A 26,823-nucleotide genomic window follows, 5' to 3' on the forward strand; every position below is an offset into this window, starting at 1 on the left:
TTCATTTTTCAACAGTGTCACTTTATTTCATCTAACTAATAGCGAATGACAATAAATTACAACGGTTCGCATGCTCATCTATACATTACTGTTGACAGGTACCTTTCTCTTTCTAATGGATCTTCTGGAGACGAATGCAAAAAAGCAGCAAAATATAAAGTGCACATCACAAGAGCTTCTCCCGACGACGTTCTTGAACACTTGGCACACGTCATAATCCAAACGAAACGGGTTAGCATACACTAGATCATACATATGCAGGAACTAACAGGTTAGTAATGCATCACACACATTTACAGTCTGATTACATTTCAGATGTGGATGAATAAACGTATAATGCAATTATATGCGTAACTGGCATCCAGGTTTACATAAATCTGCTTTTCCTATCCAATTCATACATAAATAATAGCATATTAATTTGTCCCATGTTGAAACTAAACAAATGATTAGAAAAACAGTGCAGGTGCAGTGCAGGGGGTGAAGAGGCACTACAATATATTGCTGATTTCATTCAAAACAATTAGATTTTTAATGTCGCCACATCAAGATTTTGGGAACAGGGTGACAAAAATATAATTATTTAGATTTGCTCAGATTGACTCACACACACTGAGTGGAATGGAGACGCAGCGTACCGCTTACGTAACGTCACATCTGTGACAAAGACCAAAGAGGAAATCCCACGTTAAGCTGATGCACGCAGTCAGATTCATTACAAGGCATGCGAGAGCCCATTTACAAGACATCTCACTTTTTGCAACGTGCTGTGGCATACTAACAAATCTCTCTGGGAATCTATACAACACAATCTGCACAAAGGCCAAGCACTTCACATGACCTCTTACCTCAAGAATAAATAATTACCTTGTATTAAATACAAAAGAAACAAAGTGTACAAAACAAAAGAAAGCTCTCTTCAAAGTGGCACGACACCGTAGTCTCAAATGCAAAAAAACAAACAAAATACTGATAGAAAAAAAAAAAAAGAAATATGTGATGAGCAGTATTTGGTACGCTCAAATAAATGGCTGAAAGCATGGCTAGGTGTTCGATTATCTGCAGTAGATATTAAAAGTGCAGCAGTGTGGAGCTCGTAGTGTTCAGACGGATCTCTATCGACCCTGTTGAAGGTACTGCTGGGTAAACATGTTGAGTTCACTGTCCAGCCAGCCGGCTTTATTCCTGTAGGAACCATAAAACATGTAGTTAGCATTTTTAATTTGTGTCAACTTTCAGTTAACAAAATAAAATGAACAAAACCAATTTATTTTTGCCCAATAAGCTTTGCAAAGGCCAGTGAACTAGTTTTACCCCTGCTAACTTGCGTTATAACTTGCGAGATATTTAAAATGTGTCTCTAATTTGAACCACAGAGGCAAAAAAAAAAAAAAGAATTTCTGCAAATCAGTTCAATGACACATTTGCAGCATTTCAAACATTTTCAAAACATAGATGCAAGTAAATATTGATATTTATTAGTATGTATATACTGGTGAGTTTATAAATAAAAATGTTTAGATATCATTCCAGTAATACCTGTTTTTAAAAGGGATGCACCAATACCACTTTTCCAGTACTCGCCCGATACCGATACTTTTATTTTTGGTACTTGCTGATACAGAGTACCGATACCGATACCGATATTTCCATTGCATTTGTACATTTTTTTTAAATATTGGGTACAGAAAACAAAAGAGTATGTATAATGTTAGTTGGTTAACTTCATTTGTCAAATAGACACAGTCAAACCAAAATTTATTCAGACACCTTCAACATTTCTCACATTATCACAGTTTATTCGCTAAAGTTTAGAAAATGGTAATAAAATATGACAAGAAGTCAGACTTAAACTGTGTCAGAACAAATTCAGCTTGATAATGTCAAATAACTTTGATAGAAAGGTATGTGATGGATTACGATCAACCAAAAAGTATTCAGACAGGTGTTAGTATTGCCATATTTACACAACTGTCAATACTTAGTCGGGCAACCCTTAGCCTTAATGACAGCCTGTAGTCTCCTGGGTGTCCTGTCAACCAGGTTCATGCAAACCTGAACTTCAGTTTTTTCCCAGACTCAGTCTGAATCATTTTTGGTCCCAGATTTGTATCAATTTTACTGGTAGTCCACTGTATGAAGAATTTTTGGGTAGGCTATATGTCACAGTTTACTTTATTTTGCTATCCTCACTAACTTAAATGAACTATAGTGTCCTGCACACACTAGTAAAAATTTATCAAAAATTATATTTGGTCTCTGAATAATTTTTGGTTTGACTGTATATCCTTTGGTTATTTTAACACTTAATTATGCCCATTAAAATGTATTTTACAAGTTTTTGTTACTTTCACTGTTCATTTTTTGCTCTATGGTAAACCATCTTTAATTTAATAGCATTAGAGCTTCTCCATTGCGGGGAACCACTCGTTATAAATCTCCTAACTGTGATATTTTCAGAAATAGAAGTCGTGTTTTTTTCATCTGAAACGTGCTGCGATTTATATTTCAAAGGCACTCATATAATGCAGAAACACTCATGAAGCAAGCAAAACGCACGCATGTATTTGTACTGGTGCAGAATGAGAGGGACAAGTACAGAGCAGCCTCACGCATTTCACACAGGCTGCTAGATTCACTTTCGCCAGAAAGTCGTGTATGCTTAAGGTTGAAAATAAATTATGTTTATAGTGAATGCTCCTATAAATTGTCTTATATTTACGATTTAGTTTCAATCTAAATGATGCGTGCCGAAACATCAATAAAGATCACACAACAGAAGTGCGCTCTCTCTCTCTCTCCCTCCCTACCGTTAAATAACTTGTGCATTGTTTTTGACATATCTGACCGAATTACAAACTTTCCAGTTATGTCTGTGAGAAAGAGATATTCTCTTGTGCATCTGCGCCGCCGCGCGCTCAAGCCACTCAGCGTGCTTTGCTTATCAGCTCGCACACATCAGCTATACAAGCATTAATACTGAATGTTTAACATTATATTCATTGCACACATATACTTCGTATACATCTTTAATCTCTAATAACTCCATTCTGCGGTCTGTTGTTCTGTTGCCGGTGTTTCTTTGTCTGAATACGGCACTTATCACATGCTGTGTGGTATCGGAGCATTTTAACGAGTACGAATGCAGGAGCTCAGTATCGGGCATCCCTAGTTTGTCTTGATCATTTTAATTAGAATTTTGCATTCTTTTATTTCTGTTTAGTTTAAATGGTTCTAATTGCAAGAAAGAAATTTTTAGTCCATTTACATTGTAAAAATTTGGGGTTTGTAAGACCTTTTAAATGTCTTTGAAAGAAGACTTTTATGTTCACCAAAGCTGCATTAATTTATGCAAAAACACAGTAAAAATTTAATTTAATACATTTTAAAATGTAATTTATTCCTGTGATAAGAAAGCTGAATTTTCAGCATCATTACTCCAGATTTTCATCATTTGTTTTAGGGCTGCACGATATATTGCATGCGATCATCATGCGCATATCGTCAGTAAAGCTGGTTCTGTGATTAGCGCTAAATCTCCATCACCTGTTTTCAAATGAAGCGGCATTTAATACACAGAGCCGTAGATCACTGACGAGCTATGCAATATCACGTTCAATATCACAGGCGATTCGTCTGCGATTATTAGGGCGAATTGCATAGCTTGTCTGTGTATTAAATGCCGCTCCATTTGAAAACAGGTAATGGAGATTTACGACTAATCACGGAACCGGCTTTACTGACGAGATGTGCATGACAATCGCATGCAATATATCGTGCAGCCCTAATTTTTTTGATAAATATAAACTTCAAAAGAATAGCTTTTATTTGAACTAGAAATCTTCGTAACATTATAAATGTCTTTACTGTCACTTTTGAACATTTTAATGCATCCTCTCTGAATAAAAGTATTAATTTCTTTAAGTTTTACAAAAAATTAAAAGGTTTTACTGACCCCAAAGCTTTAAACTGTATATATTGTCACAGTATACTATTCCTGAACAAGACAACATATAAACGGACTGCAGCTAAACAGCAAATGCACAATCAAACAGTCATATGTGATATCTCAGACTCTCACCTGAGCAGCTTGGCTTTACTCTGCAGGCCGTCCAACTGTTCGATCTTGCTGTTCAAATCCCCAATTTCATCCTCCAGCTGCTGTCTGGTCACGTCCACCTGCTGACAGAGCTGAGAGAAGGTGCTGGCCAGCTCCCTGTCACAAACAAACAGTGATTTAGAAGGAAACAATGTCTGAAAAACACAGAATCAAATCACTCATAACATACACTTCATATATTTCATTTCTCCACTAGAGGGCAGCAGTGGTGTTCAAAGTGCTTATATAAAGTCTGAATGACACAACAACATTTGCATTAAAGTCCAGATTAACTCTAGTTCTATCAAACAACCTACAATCTGGATTATACTGGATTAAGAGGCTTTGTATGATGTCAAACTACCTTCCATGATGTGATTTGTTTGTTTGATGGATGTACACTACCATTCAAAGGTTTGGGGTTAGTGCATCACTTGCCCACCACTGTTGTTTTTTTTGTTTTTTTTATAGTAATAAAAACCATTTAGTTGAGTTAGAGAATAGACACTACAGTTAAATCTGAACGCGACTGCTCGCATCACAGATCAGATTTAATTTATCACTTGAGGAGAAGCTGACAAGAAGAGTGAGGTGAGACAGACAAGACGATGGCGGAAGAGTTTCAAAACAAAACCCAAGGGAAAGCGAGGGAAAAACCACGGTGATACCGGTATTATCGGTGTTGTCACACGTCGATTAACTGGTGGGAAAATTTACTCACCATCACAACCCTACAATTGAGCAGCAATAAGCATATTACAATGATATCTGAAGGATCGTGTGACACTGAAGCCTGGAGTAATGATGCTGAAAATTCAGCTTTGCATCAAAGCAATAAATTCCATGTTTAAATATATTAAAATACAAAAGTAAAACATTTTAAAAAATTAAACAATAATGTACAAGATAAAAGCATAATAAAATGGGAATATTCAGCTTTAGTGTTGTTCCTGGCACCAAACAAAGAGAAAGATCTTGATTTGACAACTTGATACACAACTTATAAAACAGACTGGATCATGTAGGATTCGGCCTGACTTTGCTACAGTTCAAGCACAGGCAGAGACTTACTGCTGAACCTGATGGCTGCAGTTGGATCCCGTGTAGCTGACGATGAGCTGTAGTTTCTCGCTGGCGTAGTCCACAAACTGTCTTTTAAAAGCTCTCTCTTTGGCCCTTGTGGTCCAGGTGAGTCTCTCATACACATACAGCAGCCCATAGAGACCCACAGACAGAGCGATGAGCCTCCAGCCCACTGCCTTCCAGATCTGAGACACAAACACAATCACACCGCTTTGATATTCCCAGTTATGATGACTGAAGTCCTTAGACAAGGAGATGACATGATGGTGAGTAAATGAAGACAGGTGTGGAAAACATATAGGCACATATGCATTTTGGTGCATTAGAGATATATGTGACCCTGGAGCACAAAACCAGTCTTAAGTAGCACGGGTATATTTGTAGCAATAGCCAACAATACATTGTATGATTTTTCTTTAATGCCAAAAATCATTAGGATATCAAGTAGAGATCATGTTCCATGAAGATCTTTTGTAAATTTCCCACCGTAAATATATCAAAACTTAATTTTTGATTAGTAATATGCATTGCTAAGGACTTTAAAGGCGATTTTCTCAATATGTTGATTTTTTTGCACCCTCAGATTGCAGATTTTCAAATAGTTGTATCCAAGGGCGTAGTTTTGGTTTGAACATTGGGGGGGTTGAAGTGGGCCCCGGGTCATGCGCCCTCTTAAGGTTTATTTATTTGTTTGTTTGCTTAAATGTTTATTTTTGTAAAATGTTCTTTTGTGCTATCCACCACACATGCAAAGTTGGTTGATTGCGTAACTGCAATAAAGTATAAATATTGGGAGGGTTGTACTTGCTAGTTTTGGTTATTTGGTTATTAAACTACGCCCTTGGTTGTATCTTGGACAAATATTGTCCTATCCTAATAAATCATAAATCAACGGAAAGCGTATTTATTCAAATCTCAATTTAAAAAAAATGTACCCTTATGACTGGTTTTGTGGTCTAGGGTCACATATGCTATGTTCTTACCACTCCGCCAACGACTATAATGCCCATTGATGTCCGAGAGGTTAGTGACGCCAATCCTGTTACCATGGAAACCATAAGTTCTTCCTGGGTCATGGATCCTTGAGGGAAAGGAGGCATACTGGTGCTGACCGGAGTGATGGCCAGAGGCCTGGGAACCTGACAACACAAAACACACACTTGATCAGTTAGGACCCAACACAGGACGCCGGGCCCTATCAGCTCCATGACGTGGAAAACGCAGACGGAATCATGGAAACCAGTCATAAAATTACATTTACAGTATAAAGCGGAATGTCACAGAATCTGGGAAATTCTGGATGAATAAATCACAAGCAGGGCTGTACACGTATTCAAATGGAGACATGGACTAGCGTCTGTGTGAGTAAGTGTCACAGTGTCCGCTAATACACACATGATCACTCAAGCTCAAACTGTTTTCAGCGTCTGCAGTCTCACTATATGAGGGCTTTCTTGAAATTCAAGTGTGACAGAAATATATATGAGTGGAAAATCTTTTTACTTATCTATTGCGTGTTTTTGTTTTGTTTTTTCCGACGACTTTGAATTTTTTTTTTTTTTTAATTCTAGAATCAATACTAATTCACATTTAATTGTTTATTATTATATATTAAGGAATATCAGGGATTTTTTCTTCCATGTTTTAATGGCCCATGTATAGCACTATGTTCAGCAAAAAATAAAATGAATTTTGATAAAATTTTAAAAGGTTAATTTAATTGTTAATGTTTTGTATTAAATGCAGGAAGAAAAAAACAGAATTTCTGAAAAAATTTATCTCATAGTGCCATATTATTGGGAAAATTTTAATAAATTATTAAATGTGTAAAGTTTTATGAATTCAATTAATTAACCATGCCTTTTCATTAATACAATTTTATAAACCATTAAAACAGAATCCAGAAATATTAAAACAGAAAACAAGGGAAATAAAACCAAATTCAAGAACAAAGAAAATGTTATTTCAGTAGCCCCTAAAAATACTGGAATACATTGTTGTTATTATTAAATTATTATATTTAAATAATAAATAATACATTTAAAATTGTTATTACATTTTAATTAAAATCTTTAATACATAGTTGTTAAGTTTTTTATTTACATAATTTCGGAAGACATGCTTTTTGTTTACTAAAATAAAATGTAACCATTTAAATGGAATCCAGAAAAATGTAAACCAAAAAAAAAAGGAATTTGAGAAAAAAATCAATCAGATTTCATAGAGCCCTAAAGACGCTTTAGATCAGGGGAGTCCCATCCTGTTTCTGGAGGGCCACTGTCCTGCAGAGTTTAGCTCCAAACCCAATCACACTCACCTGAAACAAGGTAATCAAGGTCTTCAGGATTACTAGAATCTTCTAAGTTTGAGCTAAACTCTTATAAATAATAGTCCTCAAATGACATGCGCTACCTGGTCATTGTAGCCCATGAGAGCGCGGCGTGTGTTTTTGGGACCCAGGAAGCGGTTGACCAGCATGGTCCAGCCCAGGGAGAAGTGGAAGCCGATGTCTTCCTGGAAGTCGCTGCAGAGTTTGTCACAGTTGAGGTCGTAGCTGAGGGCGAAGCACTGTCTGGGCACCATCTTATCCACCTGCTCTCGAATCCCGATGGGCAGCAGGGGCTTCAGGCCCTCTGGAACGATCAGAAGCATCTCTTTAACCTGTTGCTCTTACTGGTGTGAGCGGTATAAAAACTCAGCGTATGAGAGAGATACTGACCTATCATTTCAGTCTGTGTGGTTTGCAGCGCTGCAGTTATTGCACTGGAGCATCTCTCAGACATATTCCTGCCGAGACCGTCCTCTATGTGCTTGTGGAGCTCCTGAAATCAATCATTCAAGCATCATTATAACATGTTACAAAATATATTTCTTTTTTCATGTATTACCGCTTCCAAAGATTACACATTAACCTATGATTAAATGCTGTTAAATGAATTTAATGCATTTAAATAATAATAATCAAAGCTAAATGTTCAGCATCATTACTCCAGTCTTCAGTGTCACATGATCCTTCAGAAATCATTCTAATATGCTGATTTGCTGTTCAAGAAACATTTATTGTTATTATTATCATCAATATTTAAAACAGTTGAGTACATTTTTCTCAGGATTCTTTGATGAATAGAAAGATCCAAAGATCAGCATTTCTCTGAAATAAAAAGCTTTTGTAACATTATACACTACACTATTCAAAAGCTTGGATTCAGTTTATATATATATATATATATATATTTTTTTTTTTTTTTTTATTATTTTTTTTTTGGTAAAGAAATTATAGAAATTAATACTTTTATTTAGCAAGGATGCTTTAAATTGATCAAGAGTGATGATAAACATTTAATAATGTTACAAAGGATTTCTATTTCAGATAAATGCTGTTCTTCTGAACTATTTATTTGTCTAAGAAACCTGAAAAAAATTCTACTTAGCTATTTTCAACAATAACAACAACAATAAATGTTTCTTGAGCAGCAAATCAGCATATTAGAATTATTTCTGAAGGATCATGTGACACTGAAGACTGGAGTAATGATACTGAAAATACAGCTTTGAAAAATCACAGGAATAAATTACATTTTAAAATATATTCAAATAGAAAACAGTTATTTTAAATAGTAAAAATATTTCAAAATGTAGCTGTTTTTGCTGTACTTTGGATCAAATAAATGCAGGCTAGGTGAAAAGATATTAATTGGTTTCAATCTTGATACAGCCCTGTGTAAAACTGAAAGTTAACAAGATCAAGGACAAAGGCATAGATGAGATCACATGATATTACTGGGCAGCTGGGGACTTTCCTTTGTGAAGAGTTGCATGTTGACACTACACATTAAACAAACAGTGGCAGGTGATTGGAGGAAGACCAATTCAAGTCCAACTCACGTTCTTGTATACTTTCAACACCACTTGTGAAGGATGAAAGTCCAAGTGGAAGTCGTCCACTAGCACAGCCAGTCTCCGGATCTCCTCTGCCATAGCGTTAGACACCTATACACACAGACGGAGAGGACAAAACAGTGTTTGAAACTTAAAGTCACTAAAGACTTAAAATCACTATTTGCTTCAATAATCTGGTCATCTAGAATACCCATTACCATGAAGTAATGCCTTGAAAGTGTGACATTATTCATTTACCTTTACATTTAAAACTTAAAAGGACCATAACAAAACATATTAAAAAAAAGACCAAGAGAGAAAAAAAATGGTATCTTTATCCAGTAGTCTTAAAAACATTATCGGCATTTTTCTCAATTTCAAAAGAAAACTAAAATTGTAAAAGAAAAAACATCTATAAACAACTAGACAAAGGAAATCTCTTAAAATATATACTTTAATATACAACATTAGACTGAGTGGCTCCATATGATGTCCCCCCCAAAAAAAGTGACATTATGAATGTTTACACAAGCAACGAATGTTCAATTTCAGTCAAACTAAAATAACAATTCTTCTTTTAAAATGTCCTGTATGTGCTTAAGTCCAGACAAAATGGCACCAACCTGATTTTTGCGAAACTGGACTAAAGGCCAAAGTATACTTAGGTTTTTATGTATATCAAACCGAAACAGACAGACAACGCGAGCGAGCATTAAATGGAGCCTCACCTGTTTCTCCACCTCCTCTGTGATCTTCTTGATTTTGCTCTTGCAGTCCAGAGTGAGCAGATCCAGCTGTTTATCAATGAACTCCAGCCTGTCCTCCCTCTCCTCTTTCATCTCTAAACAATGAATCCTGAACAACACAAAAACCATCATAAATATTCATTTCAGTCTATGCACAGTCGGCTATCCTTCACATATAAAAATCCAGACTCTTTTTAATAAAGCTGGTCTAAGACTGTTAGCTTAATATGATTCCTAATCACTGCATCCTAACCAGCTAAACACTATTTTGAAGGTCGCTTGGTTTTGTGCAGTCATGTTGGGCATCCTTATACATACTGAAAACACAATGGATTAAAATATTTGGACTAATTGACTAAAATATTCTACAGTTTACAAATGTGGTACAAATATGGCTGAAGAATGTGACACTGAAGACTGGAGTAATGGCTGCTGAAAGTTCAGCTTTGCCACAGATTTTTTTTTTTTTTCCATGTATATTAAAATATAAAAATGAATTCAAATTGTAATACTACTACTAATTATTATTAATAATTTAATAATTACTGTTTTAACTATTTTGAACAAACAAATGCTGCCTTGGTGAAAAAATAAAAAATAATTCCAACTTTTGAACAGCAGTGCTTTTAATACAAAATATTTTACTTATTTGTATGCACAAATATCTCAGTATATAGTCATCAAAATCTATATAATTATATACATATAAAATTTCCTTTGATTTAAATAATTCACTTTGATGACACACTTATATCAAGATATTTCAAATGAAAAAAATGAACTTAACTCAAACATTGTTTTTGCAACAAAATTTTAAATTAGAATTGCTATCGAAATATATTTGTCTTAACAACCTGGTAGCTGTGGACTGCTAGACAAGGAAGGATCACAAAACCAGTCTAACAGGATGTCTTTAAGCTCCAGAAAATGTAATAATCGCCAGCAAAATTCAAATACGTCATAGATATTATCTCCAATTCCAACATCTGACTCTACCATTTCTATCTCCTCCTCAGACTGTAACAGCACAGTCAGGCTCAAAGCTAATTCCAATGTCACCAGTGGATCAGTGTTCAGTGTGATGGATTACCGCTAAGAAAAGCAGGCGTCTTTGTGCTCACCTTTGCTCTTGAGCTGCAATGTGCACAGAGTCCATTATCAGACGCAGAGCTTCAGAAATCTGCTTGGCTCTCATCGTGTGCTGCTCGAACTTTGTCTTCACTGCTGACTGCGAGATGCACTCCTGCAAGGACACACGTATATGAGAGTCAGACAGACACATTTCAACCAATGACAGTCTCAAACCCCACAACACTCACCTCGAACCGTCTTTCAAAGTTCTGAAACTCAAACATTCTCGCTTGAAAACCTTCAGCCAGAGCACCACCTGGAATCCAAAAACAACCTCTTTACAGGGGTCATATCATAAAAAATGTTCTTGCTCTTTCAAAAATAGGAGTTTGATGTTTAACAAAGTAAATTTCACAATGTTGGCATCGCCATATGAAAGAATATTTGACTTAAGATGATTCTGTAATGCAAGGTTTCCCAAATGGTTTTGTGAGGGAACTGCAGAGTGTTTGTGAGTTAATGAAAAACTCATAATTAAATATACTGTAATATTAAAATCAGTAAACACAATTAATAAGAAAAAAACTTAAATTGCGATATAACTTGCATATTAGTACAATTATCAAATCAAATGCTTCCATTTAATTAAGCCCGCAGTCTACTGCGCTGCGTGTTTCAGAGTGAAGCTGTGGACTCCTCTGAACTTCATCTTTGCATGCACTGAATTTAACATGTACACTAGAATCACTATATTTCCACATTTTTGTGGACAAAAGTTTACAGCATTCCTCCAATATTCAACCATAATGAAAGCTTGAATTTGAAATGTGAGAAGCTTTTTGAAAAGGTTTTGAAATGTAAACAACTGAAAGTAAAAACTTATTTACAAATAGTTATTTAAAAAATAACTATAAAAATACTCTTATTATAAGGCCACGGGGAAGTCATGGCCTAATGGTTGCGAGTTCGAGTATCAGGTCCGGCAGGAATTGTAGGTGGGAGTGAATGTACAGCGCTCTCTTCCACCTTCAATACCACGACTGAGGTGCCCTTGAGCAAGGCACCGAACGGCATAAATGGCTGCCCGCTGCTCCGGGTGTGTGTGTGTGTGTTCACTGCTTAGGATGCTTTAGGACTTAGGATGGGTCAAATGCAGAGCACTAATTCCAAGTATGGGTAACCATACTTGGCCACATGTCACGTCACTTTCTTTCACTTTCTAATATTCATAATATATATTTTTTTTATTTGTAAAATATTACCACATATTATTTTTTTGTTTACAATACAACTGTAATTTACAACATTATTTTTTATATAGTTAAAGTTAAAAATAAAAAGAGTAATATTATTATATTGTTAATATTAGAATAATAACAATAACTATCATTCTAAAAATTAATTGGGTTCCTAAAAACATCAGTGTGAATGTAATGTGGACTGGCACACACCAGCTCTAGACTGCGACAATTTTTTGAGAATGTGCAAGTTACAATTTGATGTGGTTGCATTTGTGCGAGTGCATGGTCTGCGCTGCTCCAGAGCGTCTGCTTCATACAGCGCGCGCTGCAGAGCCGCGGCACATAGCAGGAGTCAGATTTCACTGATCACTTGAAGAGAGGCGATTTAGCGCGAGCGCTTCAGGTTTAGAGCCAGCCATTACTCGCTGCGTCAGCACCAGCGCGAAGGTGTGACTGAGCGCAACGGAGGATTTGGTTTTCAAACTAAAGACCGCTTCTTAAACCAGAGAAGGTGAACATGTTTTTTTCTACAAGAATACCAACAAGCGACAGCCAGTTTAGTTTTACTTTTCTTTTTGTTTTGAAAAAACTGTTTACCTCACGTTACGCTATGGTGGCTTTCCTTAATTGTTTTTATATTATTATTTATTTCATTCCTCAGTGTTTTCTAAACATTCTGTGATTTATTAGTCGGGATATAATACAGCATGTGATGCCATGCCTCGTCTTATTCGTTTTGTTAATAAATGTTATGTAGCCTAAGCTAGTTTGTCACTGTAACCTACTGTTTTATTGTTGTTTTGCTTTTTAATTAAGAATAACAATGAATCCATCTTTTGTTTTAGTCTTAAAAAGTGAAAGGTGTATAGATATAAGCAAAACAATTATTTTGTCTTGTAAAACGTGACACCAAGATCGCGAATTTGAAAGTGAAAGTGCATGAAAAAAGGAATTAAAAAATTTAAAATCACAAATAATGCTGACGAAAAAGAACTGGTTGAATGTTGAACATTTTCGTTACCATATAACTATAAAGTATGATAAAATTGAATCAGCATGCATTGATTAATCAAATGTTATAGCAAAATAAATATATATATATATATATATATATAGCGACCAAATTATGTGCTCGTGCGACCAACTGAGAATGTGAGTCGCAAAAGTCCGACCACTGGGAAGAATGAGTCTAGAGCTCTGCAACTACGAAGAGGTCTGGGTCAACTTAAAAGTCCAGATAAGTCTACAAAGTGAAATGTTTATTATTCGCAATAATGTAAAATTTTTTGGTCTGGCAAATGATACATTTAAAATAAAATACTGAATAAAAAATAAAAAAAAACATTTTGGGCCAGATTTACTAACAGCTTTTGGCGTTAAAATAGTACTGTCGGGATTTACTAAAGACGTGAAGTGAAGAATAAGCACTGAAAAAGGTGTGGACAGTTATTTTTGCACCTGACCTTATTGAATATGCATTTGTAGGAGTTTCCCTTTCAGACGTAAAATTTATGGGAGGAGAGTATTCAAATCAAACACGCAACGAGATTTACTAACATTTGAGCTGGTCAAATTACTGGTATTTTCGCCATTATTTAACGCCCACAAAAAAGCATGTCTTAAAGCAGGTGGTAATTTGTGCTGCTTTTGGTAGATTGCGCTGGTCTTTATGGAAATGAACTGGGTTCATTTATGTGTTCTTTAATTTGCACATTGTCAGTAAATCACATGCTTTTATGGATTTGCGCTCTAACGCTAATTTGCCCTGTTTAGTAAATCTGGCCCTTTATCTGGTTACTTGCATGTCACCATCATCAGAAACCCATGAACATGAGTATGTGTTGTTAACATATTGAAATATTAAGTTAAAATCACAGACATAAGTAAATGTTTGTGAACCCCTGATATAAATGTATCTACCTGCTTCAGGCATTCCCTGGGCTTTCTGGACACGCGCCTGAAGAGCTTCTTTAGCAGAGACGAAGAAGATCCGGTCGCTGGCCTGAGCACGATCCACCACCCGCAGCTCATCCACTAAAAAACTAGTGCAGCGGTCCATGTGCTGCCGTCTCACCTGACAAACACACGTTACATTATAACAGTGCAAACACACCAAGAATCATTCACCCTGGTTTCAAAAAGGTCACTAAAAGGTCCAATTTGGTCACACTTTAACTAAGGAACCAATTCTCGCCATTAACTAACTACTTTTGCCTCAAACGCCTAATTGCTGCTTATATTTAGTTAGGTAGTTGTTAAGTTCAGGTATGAGGCAGGATAAAGGGATCTAAACTATGCTCATGCAGAATAAGGCATTAGTATGTGATTTATAAGGCCAATATGCTAGTAATATGCACGCTAATAAAAAAAAGTGCTTACTTGACTTTATTTGTAAATCAGACAAAAACTATTTTTAAAGTTTCACCTCATCCCGAATTTTGTGAACAAAAAAAACATGCTTACAGTATTAGATTTAGCTATCAAGGATAGTAATGGTTTAAAATGCATCTCAGGGTGGTGAGACTCCTAGTAAGTGTGTTGTTTGTTGTGTCATGTAAGTCATACCTCTTCCATGTACTCGGGCTCATTGGCAGAGGCGTCCCAGCGGTTGTTCAGGATGAAGATATTGGGGCTGGAGAGGCGCTCGTTTACTTTGTGAAAGAATGACTTTTCCTTTAAGAGGGCAGAGGGGAGACATGTTTTAATAAGCTGACACCATTGAGGTCACATGACAACTGCACTCTAAAATGAGTGAAACCTCACAAGGACTGGAGAAAAATAAAAGACAATCATGCTTGACAAGTCAAATTTAGCAAGATGTATACAGAAAATTTAACTTGAAAGAAATAAGTGCAAATACTACTGCAATTTATCAGTCCATAATACTGTGTAAAGCTTCTGTTCCCACAGTCCATCAGCCCTTTTTCACAAACTGAAGTTCATATTAAACTCACTGTTTGCATTAAAGTGGACTCTGAATTGGCCACCAGCACAAAAACGTCAGCATCAAGGCAGAATTTGTCGATCCAGCTGTCCAACTCTGTTGTGACATCGATGCCAGGGCTTGAAAAGGAAGATTTTCCAAAAACAAAATATTACTAATATGACTTCTAATGCAGTAAATTGGTCATTTAATGCAGTAAGCTTATAATGCCACTGCATTATATGTCATCTTAATATTAAAAACAGCATCTAGCAAGCAAAATATCATATGTAAAACGAAATAATACAAATAAGCAAAACATGCATGCAAACAAATTTTAATATGTGCAGAAAATGTTGAATGCAGTGTTAAAGGACAGTGAATAATTCCTAATATTGCAGTCAACATGTCTCCGGCCTCACAGCACGAGTGTGTGTTTACCTGTCCACAAGCACCAGGTCATCACGCAGCAGCGCACACTTCGCTTTCGGCCACATGACACACACCAGACTGCCTGCGTCCAAATCCTCATCCTGATGTAAGGCATGGGCCAACTGGTTCACCGTCTACCAATACGCACACAAACACTCAAACATTAGCATTACCAAGTACTAGATTAGTAGATTAACTAGATTAACTGAAATTAAAGGAGTCCTATCATAGAAATCATGATTGTTCTTTTTTATAATTAGAGTTAAAAATAGTAACATAATAATTATTATTACTAGTGTGAATGTAATGTGAATCTCTATGACAACTACAAAGTCATATTGTAGTTCAAATTGCAATATAAGACAAATAATTCACAACACTATAATTTTTGGATGTGTCGTGCAGCCCTATATATAAATCATTTTTAATTTATAATTTTTTTTTTTTAAATCGTTAAGTATTAAAATCGTTTATTTATGACGAATCGTGACCAATTGCTTTGGTCATGATTCCTTTTAAATGTGCTTTAGTTTGCAATTACATGCTTGAAGATACCTGATGAAGATACATGATGAGCAAAACGGCGTAAATAAACATTTTTGATACTTTTTGCATAGTTTGGTAGTGTGCGGGATTTGTTTTTGTTTTTCAGTTTTTTGGTCTTTGTCTCCTACGCACCTATCGATTGCCGTCAGGTGTGCGGAGATTAATTGTTAATTACATTTTTTTTTTTTAAGTTTTCATTGCAAAAATACTACTTTTTTGTTTGTTTGCATGTAATGTGACCATAAACTACCATCAGAGAAGCGTCATTATGCGAAAGTGTTGTTAAATTATTGAAATATGAACTTAAAATCTCAGGCGGAACTTCAAATACTTTGCCTTCAGCTGACAAAAAAAGTTTGGTATCCCCTGACGTAAACCATGATTTTTCTCTCGCTCTTTTTAAATTAACATTTGATGTATGCAGAAGTAGACTAACTCAGTTTACATGCAATAAAAACAGAGCTCATGTACAAACCACCTCTAGTTTTAAAGGTCATATTCTAGCCTATAAATGCTTGTATTTGAATTGCTACAAATCTTACAAATTTGCAAACCTGTAGGTGTGAGATTTTCCATCTAAAAAAAGTGAACTGCTGGAAACCTATATATCCATAATTGCAAGCACACACCGGAGAGTAAAGGATCAGTAATAAAACTACAAGACTTGGCAGAGGAAACCGTATGACCTTTGGCCCACTCTTAGGAATGGAGTGCATTTGTTTATGTCATCATGGAGTGTGCATGCAGTCAGGGCGGATGGAAATGGCCTCTTTCAGACAGAGAGAGACTCTGGGAAAAGCATTAAGAGAACGGCTGCGTCCCACATCCTGATGAGTGCACACACGTTCACAAGCGTTTATCAGCCAGCTGCTCTGTTCACACTGCCTGTAGGCTATATATAGCTGCTGACCATTGTTCTCCGTTTATGCAAGTCATCAGAAGCCAGAGAGAACTGCAGACAAATCCCAGACGTCACAACAGGACACCTGGCATTCTCATGATGCTTACGAAATACTGAATAAATACAAAAACAGTGACCAATCACTGAGACAGAATGTTTCTCATGGTGAGATCTAGAGCTGAAAAGAATAGCCAACATTTCTGATGAATAATTAGTGCTGTCAAACGATTAATCGCATTGAAAAATGTCTCTGTTTACATAATATGTAAACGTAATATGCGTATTGTGTATATTTATTATGTATATATAAATACACACACATGCATGTATATATTTAAGAAAAATGTTATGTTTATATCTTAAATATATTTAGAAATAATATCAATCATATGAATATACATATTTATGCATGTAAATATTTTCTAAATATATACTGTATGTCTGTGTATTTATATATAAATAATAAATATACACATATATTATGTAAACAAATTTATTTCAAATGTGATTCATTGCGATTAATCGTTTGACAGCACTAATAATAATAAAAAAATCATCTATATGTCATGCTTTTTTTCATTAATCACAGTTCTAAATGTCTAGATGCAAGAATTAAAATAGATTAAACTTTTTTTTAAAACTGTCATTGTGTCTTTTTCATGCACAGTTATATGCTCATTCCCAGCATTCCTCTACAGCAGACAATGTGCTCTTAAGTGTGCATGTACATGTTTCCGCAGCCCTGTAATATATCAATGCAGAGGAAAGGTCATGAGACAAGTCCTAAATGACAAAAACGTGTGACCTTGTGACAGCTGGTAGGAAAAAGCCCCTGACTCACGTGGGTGTAATTATAGACGGGAGCTCATGTAAAGTCAGGCAAGATCCAGAGAGGTTCATTTAGCACAGGCAAATAGACTACAAAACTTTCTGCCTTATTACTTGTCACTGACATTATCTGCTCATTATTTTCCAATTTGAACACACTGTATGAACAAATAAATTATGCACAATATATCAATGACAGTATCAGTATTTGCTGATAGTGGGCCATCTAAATGTTTATGAATTATGTACATGGAACAATGTTTGAACAACATTTACTAATATTGCTTTAAAAGATCTCATAATATTAATTTAATTTGCAGTGTAATAATATTTTATTATTTTTGCTTTATATTTATTTCTTTACTAATATCATTAAAAGAGTGTGACAGCACAGTAACTGTACTCTAGAAAATTAGCATTGAAACTGTATTCAGAATCGATACGATACAACATTTTGATTGGTACTGAGTGGGTTCACACAAACTTCAATACCTCTGAAATTTGGTCCCGAACAACAAGACATTTTTCAATACTAGGCAATTTGGTCGGTGCGTAGTAAGTATTGAACTTGATACCCAAACCTAGATGCTACCTTAGAATTTATGACCAGCCGTCAAATCAGAAGTTTACATATGATGCCTTGACATGCTGCCTTTATAGACAGCTCACAAGGTTTTGGAAAAGAGCAGCCAACATTACAACACACAACCACAGTTTTGGTCGGTGTTCCTGAAATCTGTAGGAACAAGTGCAGCTCTACAGGGTGTCTCCTCTCATGTCAGACTAAAGAGATTACACACCCTCTTTAGCACCTACGGTGTGCAAAGCTCATTTATGGTTGCTATAGAGAGATGCACCGAGTTACACAAGAGGCCAATTTCCATTTCCAATCCCACAGCATGGATCTTATCTGACTCAACATGTCAGACACACCTAAACACTCAAACAAAAGAAAGAGGCACCCAAGATCACTTAGGAACGCCTTTATGACAATTAAGCAGATAGAGAGCATTTACTTTAACACTCTTTCTTTCATCTGATCCCTCGGTGAGCAGGAAAGCTTCATTGCCATCGGTGCCTTCCACTCGTAGGAAACAGTTGGTGGTGTGTCCGATTCCAGACGGCAGCACTTTGTCCCAGAGCATGGCGTTAATGACGGAGCTCTTCCCGTTACTTGTCCTGTTAACACAAAAGGTGCGACTTAATCACAAATTATACTTCAAATTTATGGCAAGCGACTGAACGCGTAGCATTCAGATAAAAACTGAAGACAATGAACATAAACTTTGCGTTGATGCCATTAAACAATGTACCTGCCAAAGAAGACCACCTTCATGTGTCTGCGGGACAGGACCTCCCCGATCCCTGCCACTTTGGACAGGTATCCTCGCACCTCCGCCACCTGCTCCTCTGTAGTGACAGGATCCAGTTCCTCATTGCTGTAGGTTTCTGTCAACAAAAGAGACCAGTTAAACTACACTTGATTAAAGTACTTCACCGACATTTGCAACTTCAACTTGCCTTGATATTCAAAATTAAAGGCCACTACCATGATTACATCAATCTTTGTGGTTATCAGGGCATTGATATTCAGTTGCTAAGGTGTTTTGGGTAAATGCTAGGTGGTTGGTTAGTGGTCCAAATCAAAAGAGCCAACATTCAAGTCTCTATGATATTCACAAAACACTGTTGAGAGTAAACTTCTTGTCAACTGCTATTTTATATTTATGTAAACACTCTTAAAGTTAGAATAACCTCCACCTTGTCTAAAATTGTAACACACCTCCCAATAATCGCAAAGAGCTTTGTGCTTTGTTACTTCCTATAAGAAACAAAGTCTCAGCTTTCAAATCCTGTAGATTTTATCACAAAATACAAACAATAAATTCTGTTTTGCGTTACAGATCGCTGTAGCAGCTTCAGTTCAAGCAGCAACACTGGTCTCTTCCGCTTTAATACAAGTTATAGCACAAAATAAACACAAATGAACATCAGGAGGTATGTTGAAAGATACAGTACAACTGTATCACTTAACGATGCATTTATTTTATAGTTTATAACATTAGTTGGGGGAGATTTTTGCCTTAAGAAAACTAAGCTATCGGTACCTAAACTATTCTCGGATTATAAATTAAAACGCTACATCAGGACAAGACCATGAGAATCAGATAAGCCCTTTACACAATCTGACATGGCTGCGGTTGGAATTGAACTATGGGTTTCGTCTGGCCAGAGGAGAACTGGCCCTCCGACTGAGCCTGGTTTCTCCCAAGGTTTTTTTTCTCCATTCTGTCACAGAGGGAGTTTTGGTTCCTTGCTGCTGTCGCCTCTGGCTTGCTCAGTTGGGGACACTTAATTTCTAACAATTATCGTCAATTTTGTTGCACAGGTACTATTTAAACTAAACTGAGCTAGACAATGACATCTCTGAATTCAATAATGAAATGCCTTTAACTGAAAATTGAGTGTTTAATCTTATCATTATACAGCACTGACACTCTATCCTCCAATTTGATACTGTTAAGTGCTTTGACACAATCTGTATTGTTAAAAGTGCTATATACATAAAGATGACTTGACTTGACTTTTCTGTATCCGCAGATATCATTCTGAATAATTGGTTATCGGTATCGGCTGAGAAATTTAGTATCAGTGCATCTATCTAAAGGATTTGTCAAAAACTGCAATTTGGAACATTGTTAAGAACTTCTTAGAATTTATCTTAAGAAAGACGTTTTAGAGGATTTTTGTGATTCCAACAAAATCACAAAAAAAAGTCTCTCAATATGTCTCCAGTTCCTTTCTCAATGTAAATATTTAAATGTAAATATGGTATATTTTACAGTTTTATTGCCTGTGAAATAATAACTCAAACGTTAAATCACAAAGAAAAGTAATTATGAACCTCTCCTCAACAATTTGAGATATCATTCAGCATTGAAGTACAAATGCTGAAGTAAATATCTCAGGGTTAAAGATAGAACTGGTTTTCAGTGTAAACTCAGTGAGCTTTGGCAATTTTTGCTAAAATGCGACTGACCTCAATTAAACCTAACATGAGACCAAAATCCTTTAAGTAAAATGCTATGAGCTTATGAGCTGCCAGGGTAAATTTGTAAGACCTTGCCTAAAGAAAACCTGAGATGTTCAAAGAAAAAATCCTTACACACGATACGCTGACTAAGCCATGCTTTTCCCTGAGCCTTTAGCCGTCTCTCTGTCTATTATGTAACCTGACTTTGCTATCTGAGCTATGCTAGTCACAATCAACCAGGTTTCTCTTATCAGCTTGACAGATGAACAGCACGCAGCAGTGTGCTTTGAGCTCCTGAGACAAGGAGTGGAACAAACGAATGGCCAGGAGTAATGAAAGCAGACACCTTCTAGAAAGGCTGAACTCTCTTTGATGTAGGCACCCAGCTGTTCAAAGATGCCGTTGATCTTCTTCTTGGCGGTGACGAAGTGTTTGAGCGGGGAGGCGTTCACCTCAGCCATGAGTCGCTTGTCCTTCTTGCCGATCACACTGGTATTGGGTCGCGGGAAAACCAGAGACATCTCACTAGAAAATAAAGATAAGTCAACAAAAAAAACTCACAATCACAAAGCAGTTTTGAGTAGTTACCAAGGTGTTGCTAGGTTGATCAGAGTGGTTTTAACACTTTGCATTAGTTTACTGTCTTTTAAACAGTGCTGTGTAATAAACTATTATAAAGTAATGCTTTCTCATATACCATCGGCATTCAGCTAGTGTCTGAAGATCTCTTAAGTTCAAATTATTAATAGTGATTTATTTTTTAATTGCTTCTAATTTAGTAAATACGTAAAATAAATATAAATTTCATTGCACCAAATTTTAAGCATATTATTTACTACAACAGTGCGATATCATATATATATATATCAGCTTCATATCGCCCTGCTCTCTAAGACATCGGGACGGCAATAAAAAAAAATCTATATTGCTCAACATTAAGTAAAAAAATGTTTCATGTGAATTTCAAAATCTAAATGACAGCATTTAAGGACAACTAATCTCCAATCATGTGCTGCTGCATTCAGTTTCAACTGGAATCAAATCAACAAATGGCATTAAAGTAAAGTAACAAATTTCCTTGTTAGGAGCTGCAGGTTTTAAAGTTCACAAATTCTCGCTGTTTAAACTTGTAAAGAGGTGAAACAAAGGGATAAGACATTTACAAGACTTGTTCTGCAAATGAAATACACAACACAAACACTTGCAAACCCTCTGTCTTAAACACAAACACAACACACCCTGAGAACTGCTCTGAAGAAGAAGAAGAAGAAAAAAAAAAAAAAAAACATTCAGCTATGTTGTTGTCTAACTGGAATGCTCAGAGCTATTGTTAAGTCCCATGTGTTGAAGGGAAATGCTGTGTGGCCCAAAAGAGCCGAGTGTCAACACCACATCAAATTGTGCTTACCACAGTTTCTAGAAGAGTTTGTGTGTTAGCCAAAAGGGAACTGCCTTCCCTTACTGAATTTTGACATTATTGCAATTCATTTGATAGTTATGATCAATCAGTTTAAACCATTTCCCTATCTGACCTTTCATTAATACCCGCCTTGAGAACATTACTGGACAATCACACTTTAGTCTGTCTGTTCTGCTTGAGGACACTGAACAGACATCTTTAAGAATATATTATTAATAACCGATATGGATATTACATTGTTTAAAGAAATTAAATAATACATAGATGACTATCTCTACAATAAAGCTTATATTTATTATGAAAAATATATACTATAATAGTTATAAAGAAATAATTTGAAAACCAATTTAAAAAAAATAATTTAATAAGTTGATTACAAAATTAACTTCCTGGTTCTGTAATCGAATCGAACCTATTAGGGTATTTTTCACAAATAAAGAATTTGTTAAAAACATGAGCTAAAAGGATGTAGCCAGTGCACTCCGAAAAAAATTGTGTGCACTGGGAATCATCTTTTCTCAAATAAAGATTTACTGCTAAATTTATATACAGTGCTCAGTATATGATTTGAATATATTATGACATGGTTGGAAAATGGATATATGGCACTACAAACTTTAAAATCAGCGATCAGCACCTGTTCTCGGCATTGTCAAAATAAAAGTCCAGCTTTTGACTCTGACTACAGAAAACGTATCAATCAATGCCGATAATTCAAAAATGATATACCTCACCTGCATTGGTTATATATCAGTCAGCCACTAATATAATTCTCTCTTTATTCATGGATGCAGAAGGAGCTTATACTGCCTCACAGTAAAACTTCATTCAGGATCATTTGGACTGTTTTAAATTATTCAAAATGCATTTGTGAGATTTCAGCAAATTTCAAAACTATTTGTTTGCATATCTGAGGATGAACAAGATCAAGAAAATGACAGGACTAGAAATTGTGACAATATTACTGTAATGATTCAAAAAACAAGAAAACAAGTGTACAAGAAAACCTCACTTGAGTCAGGCCTTCATGCATTCAAAAAATTAAATTAAATTAAAAAAATTAAACCTCAAGACCCACATCACTTCTTCAAAATAGGGCTGTGCAATTAATCGAATTTGATTCATCTCGTCAGTGAACTACGGCTCTGTGTAGTAATTGCTGCTCCATCTGAAAGCAGGTGATGGCGATTTACTGCCAATCACTGAACCGGTTTTACTGACGATATGTGCATGATAATCGAATTCGATTAATTGCACAGCCCTACTTCAAACCAAGCCAAATTTGGCCATCAGTTCATGAGCATAACCTCAGCCGTACACTATTAACATTCAGCGCTGGTACTGTCAGGGTTCTTCTGAACATCTGAGTGGTGTCATATTAAAGAGTCTGGAGCTGCAGTTTTTTACGTTTCTGTAAACAGTCCAGCTGAGTGAAAGCCAAATTTTAAGATACGTGCAAGATCAAGCGTCCATGCGCTCTGGAAAGTCACCTTCACTGCACAGACTAAAAGGACAAATGCAACGTCAATAATGCGTCCAGATGTCTGTCTGCACTTAAAATAAGGTAACCAGACAACAGAGGTTGACTTAACCTGCTAACTTACCATCAGCGAAACCATCTGCTATATGCCAATAATCTGGACCTCGTCTGCTGTGTGTAGAAAACAGCATTCTGCCTGTGCATTACCAGGTTGGTTCTATTGCTTCTGAGTGTTAAATATATATATATATATATATATATATATATATATATATATATATATATTTTTTTTTGAGCAGATGGCAACAAAGAAATAAATAAAAAATAAATTAATTTAAAAAAAGTTAAGAAAACAAAAAAGCTGTCATTACCAAATTTTTAATCATTTAAATCACCTTTTAGATTTTTTACGTTTCTGTAAACAGTCCAGCTGAGTGAAAGACAAATTTTTAACAGTAAACATATTCCATATCTCTCAAGTAATGAGATCATAACACTGCACTGCATGCATAATAATTATACTAGAATTTAAAAAAAAAAAAAAAAGTTTGTAAAATAGATAACATAGAATGTCATGCAGCAACACACTATTTGTAATTTCATGCCAACTACTTGGGAGATGAAAAATGTGCAATATGCAAGTGCATATAAAAGCATTTGCCTGAATTACAACTAGGCCACCAAAGTCAACAAAGGGTGTTCCCTATAAATAATTTCAACATAAAAAATAGCACCATGGTAACAACAGTTTCTGCCAAACCACCATAGCTACTACAGGTGCTGTCTGTAAGATCTCAGTGTGCCACACAAGTATGTCCTTTATCAGGCTCCTGATAAGCAGAAGAAACACTCCCATACACTCCCTTTAATATTATGCAAGCATTCTTACTAGTGCACACTAACTAACATTCTCAAACGTTCACACAATGTCTATTAATTATACAACATACTTTGGGGTATATTGCTGGTAATGATGATCTGATTGGGAGATCTGCTTAGCTGAACGTTATCAAAAGGTATTGAAACACACACACAAACGTTTCAGCAGTTTAAACCACTGTTTAACCACAAATAAAAACACAGGTTACTGATAGAACAGTCTTACCTGACAATGTGTGTAGGAGCGTGTATAAAATAGTGAAGATCAAATAAGCCCTATCAGCTGCCCAGCATTTGCTTTTTCAGTGACCGATCACATACACTGATCGCGGAAACTCAAATCAGAGTCTTGATAAAATGCAATCATCATTTTATAACCCATAACACACACTAATATCAGAGTAACGACGTCCACGAGACCAATGTCACTGACAGCGACAGCAGCAGCAGCGAGGCGTCCTCTGCTCCACCGGGTTAACCGAGTCTACGCGACTGAAAGATCCCGAGACAAACACCAGCAGCACCTTTGGTGTCTCTAGCTCAGATTTAACAGGATCCGACAGACTGCTATCCGAATCACAGCTCCAGTGAAGAGTACTTTCAATGTCACTGACAGCCGCGTTCGGCTCCAATCCACGCCTCTGTACTACTACACCCAACGCCGGAGTCACGTGACTGAATTTTACCTTCAACAAGCCTGAATACGTAAAACATTAAATATAGTATAATAATAATAATACTAACAAAAATATGTAGTATAATACATGCACAATACAGTATAATAAAATATAATAATAGCCAATATAAAATATATTTCAGTCGTTTTTCTAGCATCATCCACACACCCTCACTACAAAATCCCGCCCCCTACGACATGCTAGCCAATCCCATGTGAATAATAGCGAATGCGCAGGATGATGGACAGGGGGGGCTCGATTCTGATTGGTTAAAAAGGGCGGGCCACTCCCCCTTGACTCTCTTTCTCTTCTTCAGACTGAGCTGATAGATATCACTCAGAGACATGTGATCTCTTTCTAATTAATAATATATATATATACACACATATATATATATATATATATATATATATATATATATACAAATAAATATACACACACACACACATATATACTGGATCAGACAGTACTGATGTAATCCTACTATCACCTTTCACTTACCAAACGTTCAAAACGTTAAAATATTCCTAAGAAACTGAAGAACATAAAGTGAAATTACAACCCTAACATGCACAGGTTATTGTATATTTTATAATCAAATGTTTACCAGCAAGGGCGGGGTGATTATATCTTAAAACAGTCCTCGAGCATGTTGACCCCAAAATCCTCTTCTGGAAGAGCTTTCTCTGAAGACAGCTGTTAGCGAAGACACTGCAGGCTGAGCGAAACCGAAACAAGATCGTTATAACAACGAAACAACGTTCACGCACTATTCACCAGACTGTTAACATCAAACGCGGGCGTGAAAGCAGTGTTACTAAATACCCATGTAGTCAAAAAGCTGATGTACGTTTAACACATCAATATGATGCGGTTTTAGCTTGACTTTTAACACAAATACGCGTTTTCAACAATGTATTCCTTGTCTATCTAACAGCTCAGCTATTATTTGGTCGCCATTATCTTAGCATTTAGCTTCTACCGTTGGCTTTTACGTAATCTAAGTGCGACGGTTTTTGTTTGACAAAAATATCTAGCCTCCTCGCGGGGGCGCGCTGCGCAACGGTTTTTATTCAGCGAAACCTATTGTGTGTTAAAGCCAGGGATTTGTACATGACATACAAACATAAATCCACCTCATGCATTCTTTAATCTTAATATTAAAATTGATATTAATATTTTTAGTAATTTAATCAACTGTGAAGAGAAAAGTCACAGGTAACACGCGAGTACGTACATATAGGTTTACATTTTCTAAAATAACATTTAGAAACATATTAAAGATTAACGTGGAAACATCAGGAGTTCTTTTACTTAAATTAAAGACTACAAATAAAAAATAAAATCCTAATTTAGACCCATTGTACTTGACCAATGAAACTTTCAGGGTACTGAGGCCTGACTTTAAGCCAGAAGCTCAAACACATTGTTATGCTACTTTATTTATTTTCTAAATCATAACATGCATGGATTATGAGGAGGATTCAGTTTCATAACAGTGCTAAAACATATTTTGAGATGATAAATTAAAAAAACTCTGCTTTAAAAAAAAAAAAAAAAAGCAGTGAAATTGCAGACACAAGT

The 26,823-nt window shown here is 35.9% G+C and overlaps 1 protein-coding gene across 2 annotated transcripts; it reads right to left on the reverse strand.

Annotated features, from left to right (window-relative positions):
• On the reverse strand, positions 1-26,238 carry mfn2 (mitofusin 2). 2 transcript variants are annotated; one of them, XM_058784585.1, is made up of 18 exons: positions 25,847-26,238; positions 21,130-21,308; positions 19,063-19,198; positions 18,766-18,928; positions 15,484-15,608; positions 15,074-15,182; positions 14,685-14,792; positions 14,040-14,193; positions 11,127-11,194; positions 10,929-11,050; positions 9,790-9,916; positions 9,068-9,172; positions 7,902-8,004; positions 7,595-7,815; positions 6,166-6,321; positions 5,171-5,367; positions 4,082-4,216; positions 1-1,185 (listed from the first exon to the last, which is right to left on the reverse strand). In XM_058784585.1, the coding sequence occupies exons 2-18, from the start codon at positions 21,302-21,304 to the stop codon at positions 1,116-1,118; spliced, it is 2,274 nt and encodes a 757-aa protein (XP_058640568.1). In that variant the 5' UTR covers positions 21,305-21,308; positions 25,847-26,238; the 3' UTR covers positions 1-1,115. The 2 variants fall into 2 exon arrangements, with proteins under 2 accessions (XP_058640568.1, XP_058640567.1); XM_058784584.1 differs by lacking the exon at positions 25,847-26,238 and adding an exon at positions 24,789-25,209.
• Positions 26,239-26,823: the final 585 nt, after the last annotated feature.

The sequence above is a fragment of the Onychostoma macrolepis genome, chromosome 08, assembly GCF_012432095.1.
Source record: "Onychostoma macrolepis isolate SWU-2019 chromosome 08, ASM1243209v1, whole genome shotgun sequence".
NCBI classification, from domain to species: Eukaryota; Metazoa; Chordata; class Actinopteri; order Cypriniformes; family Cyprinidae; genus Onychostoma; species Onychostoma macrolepis.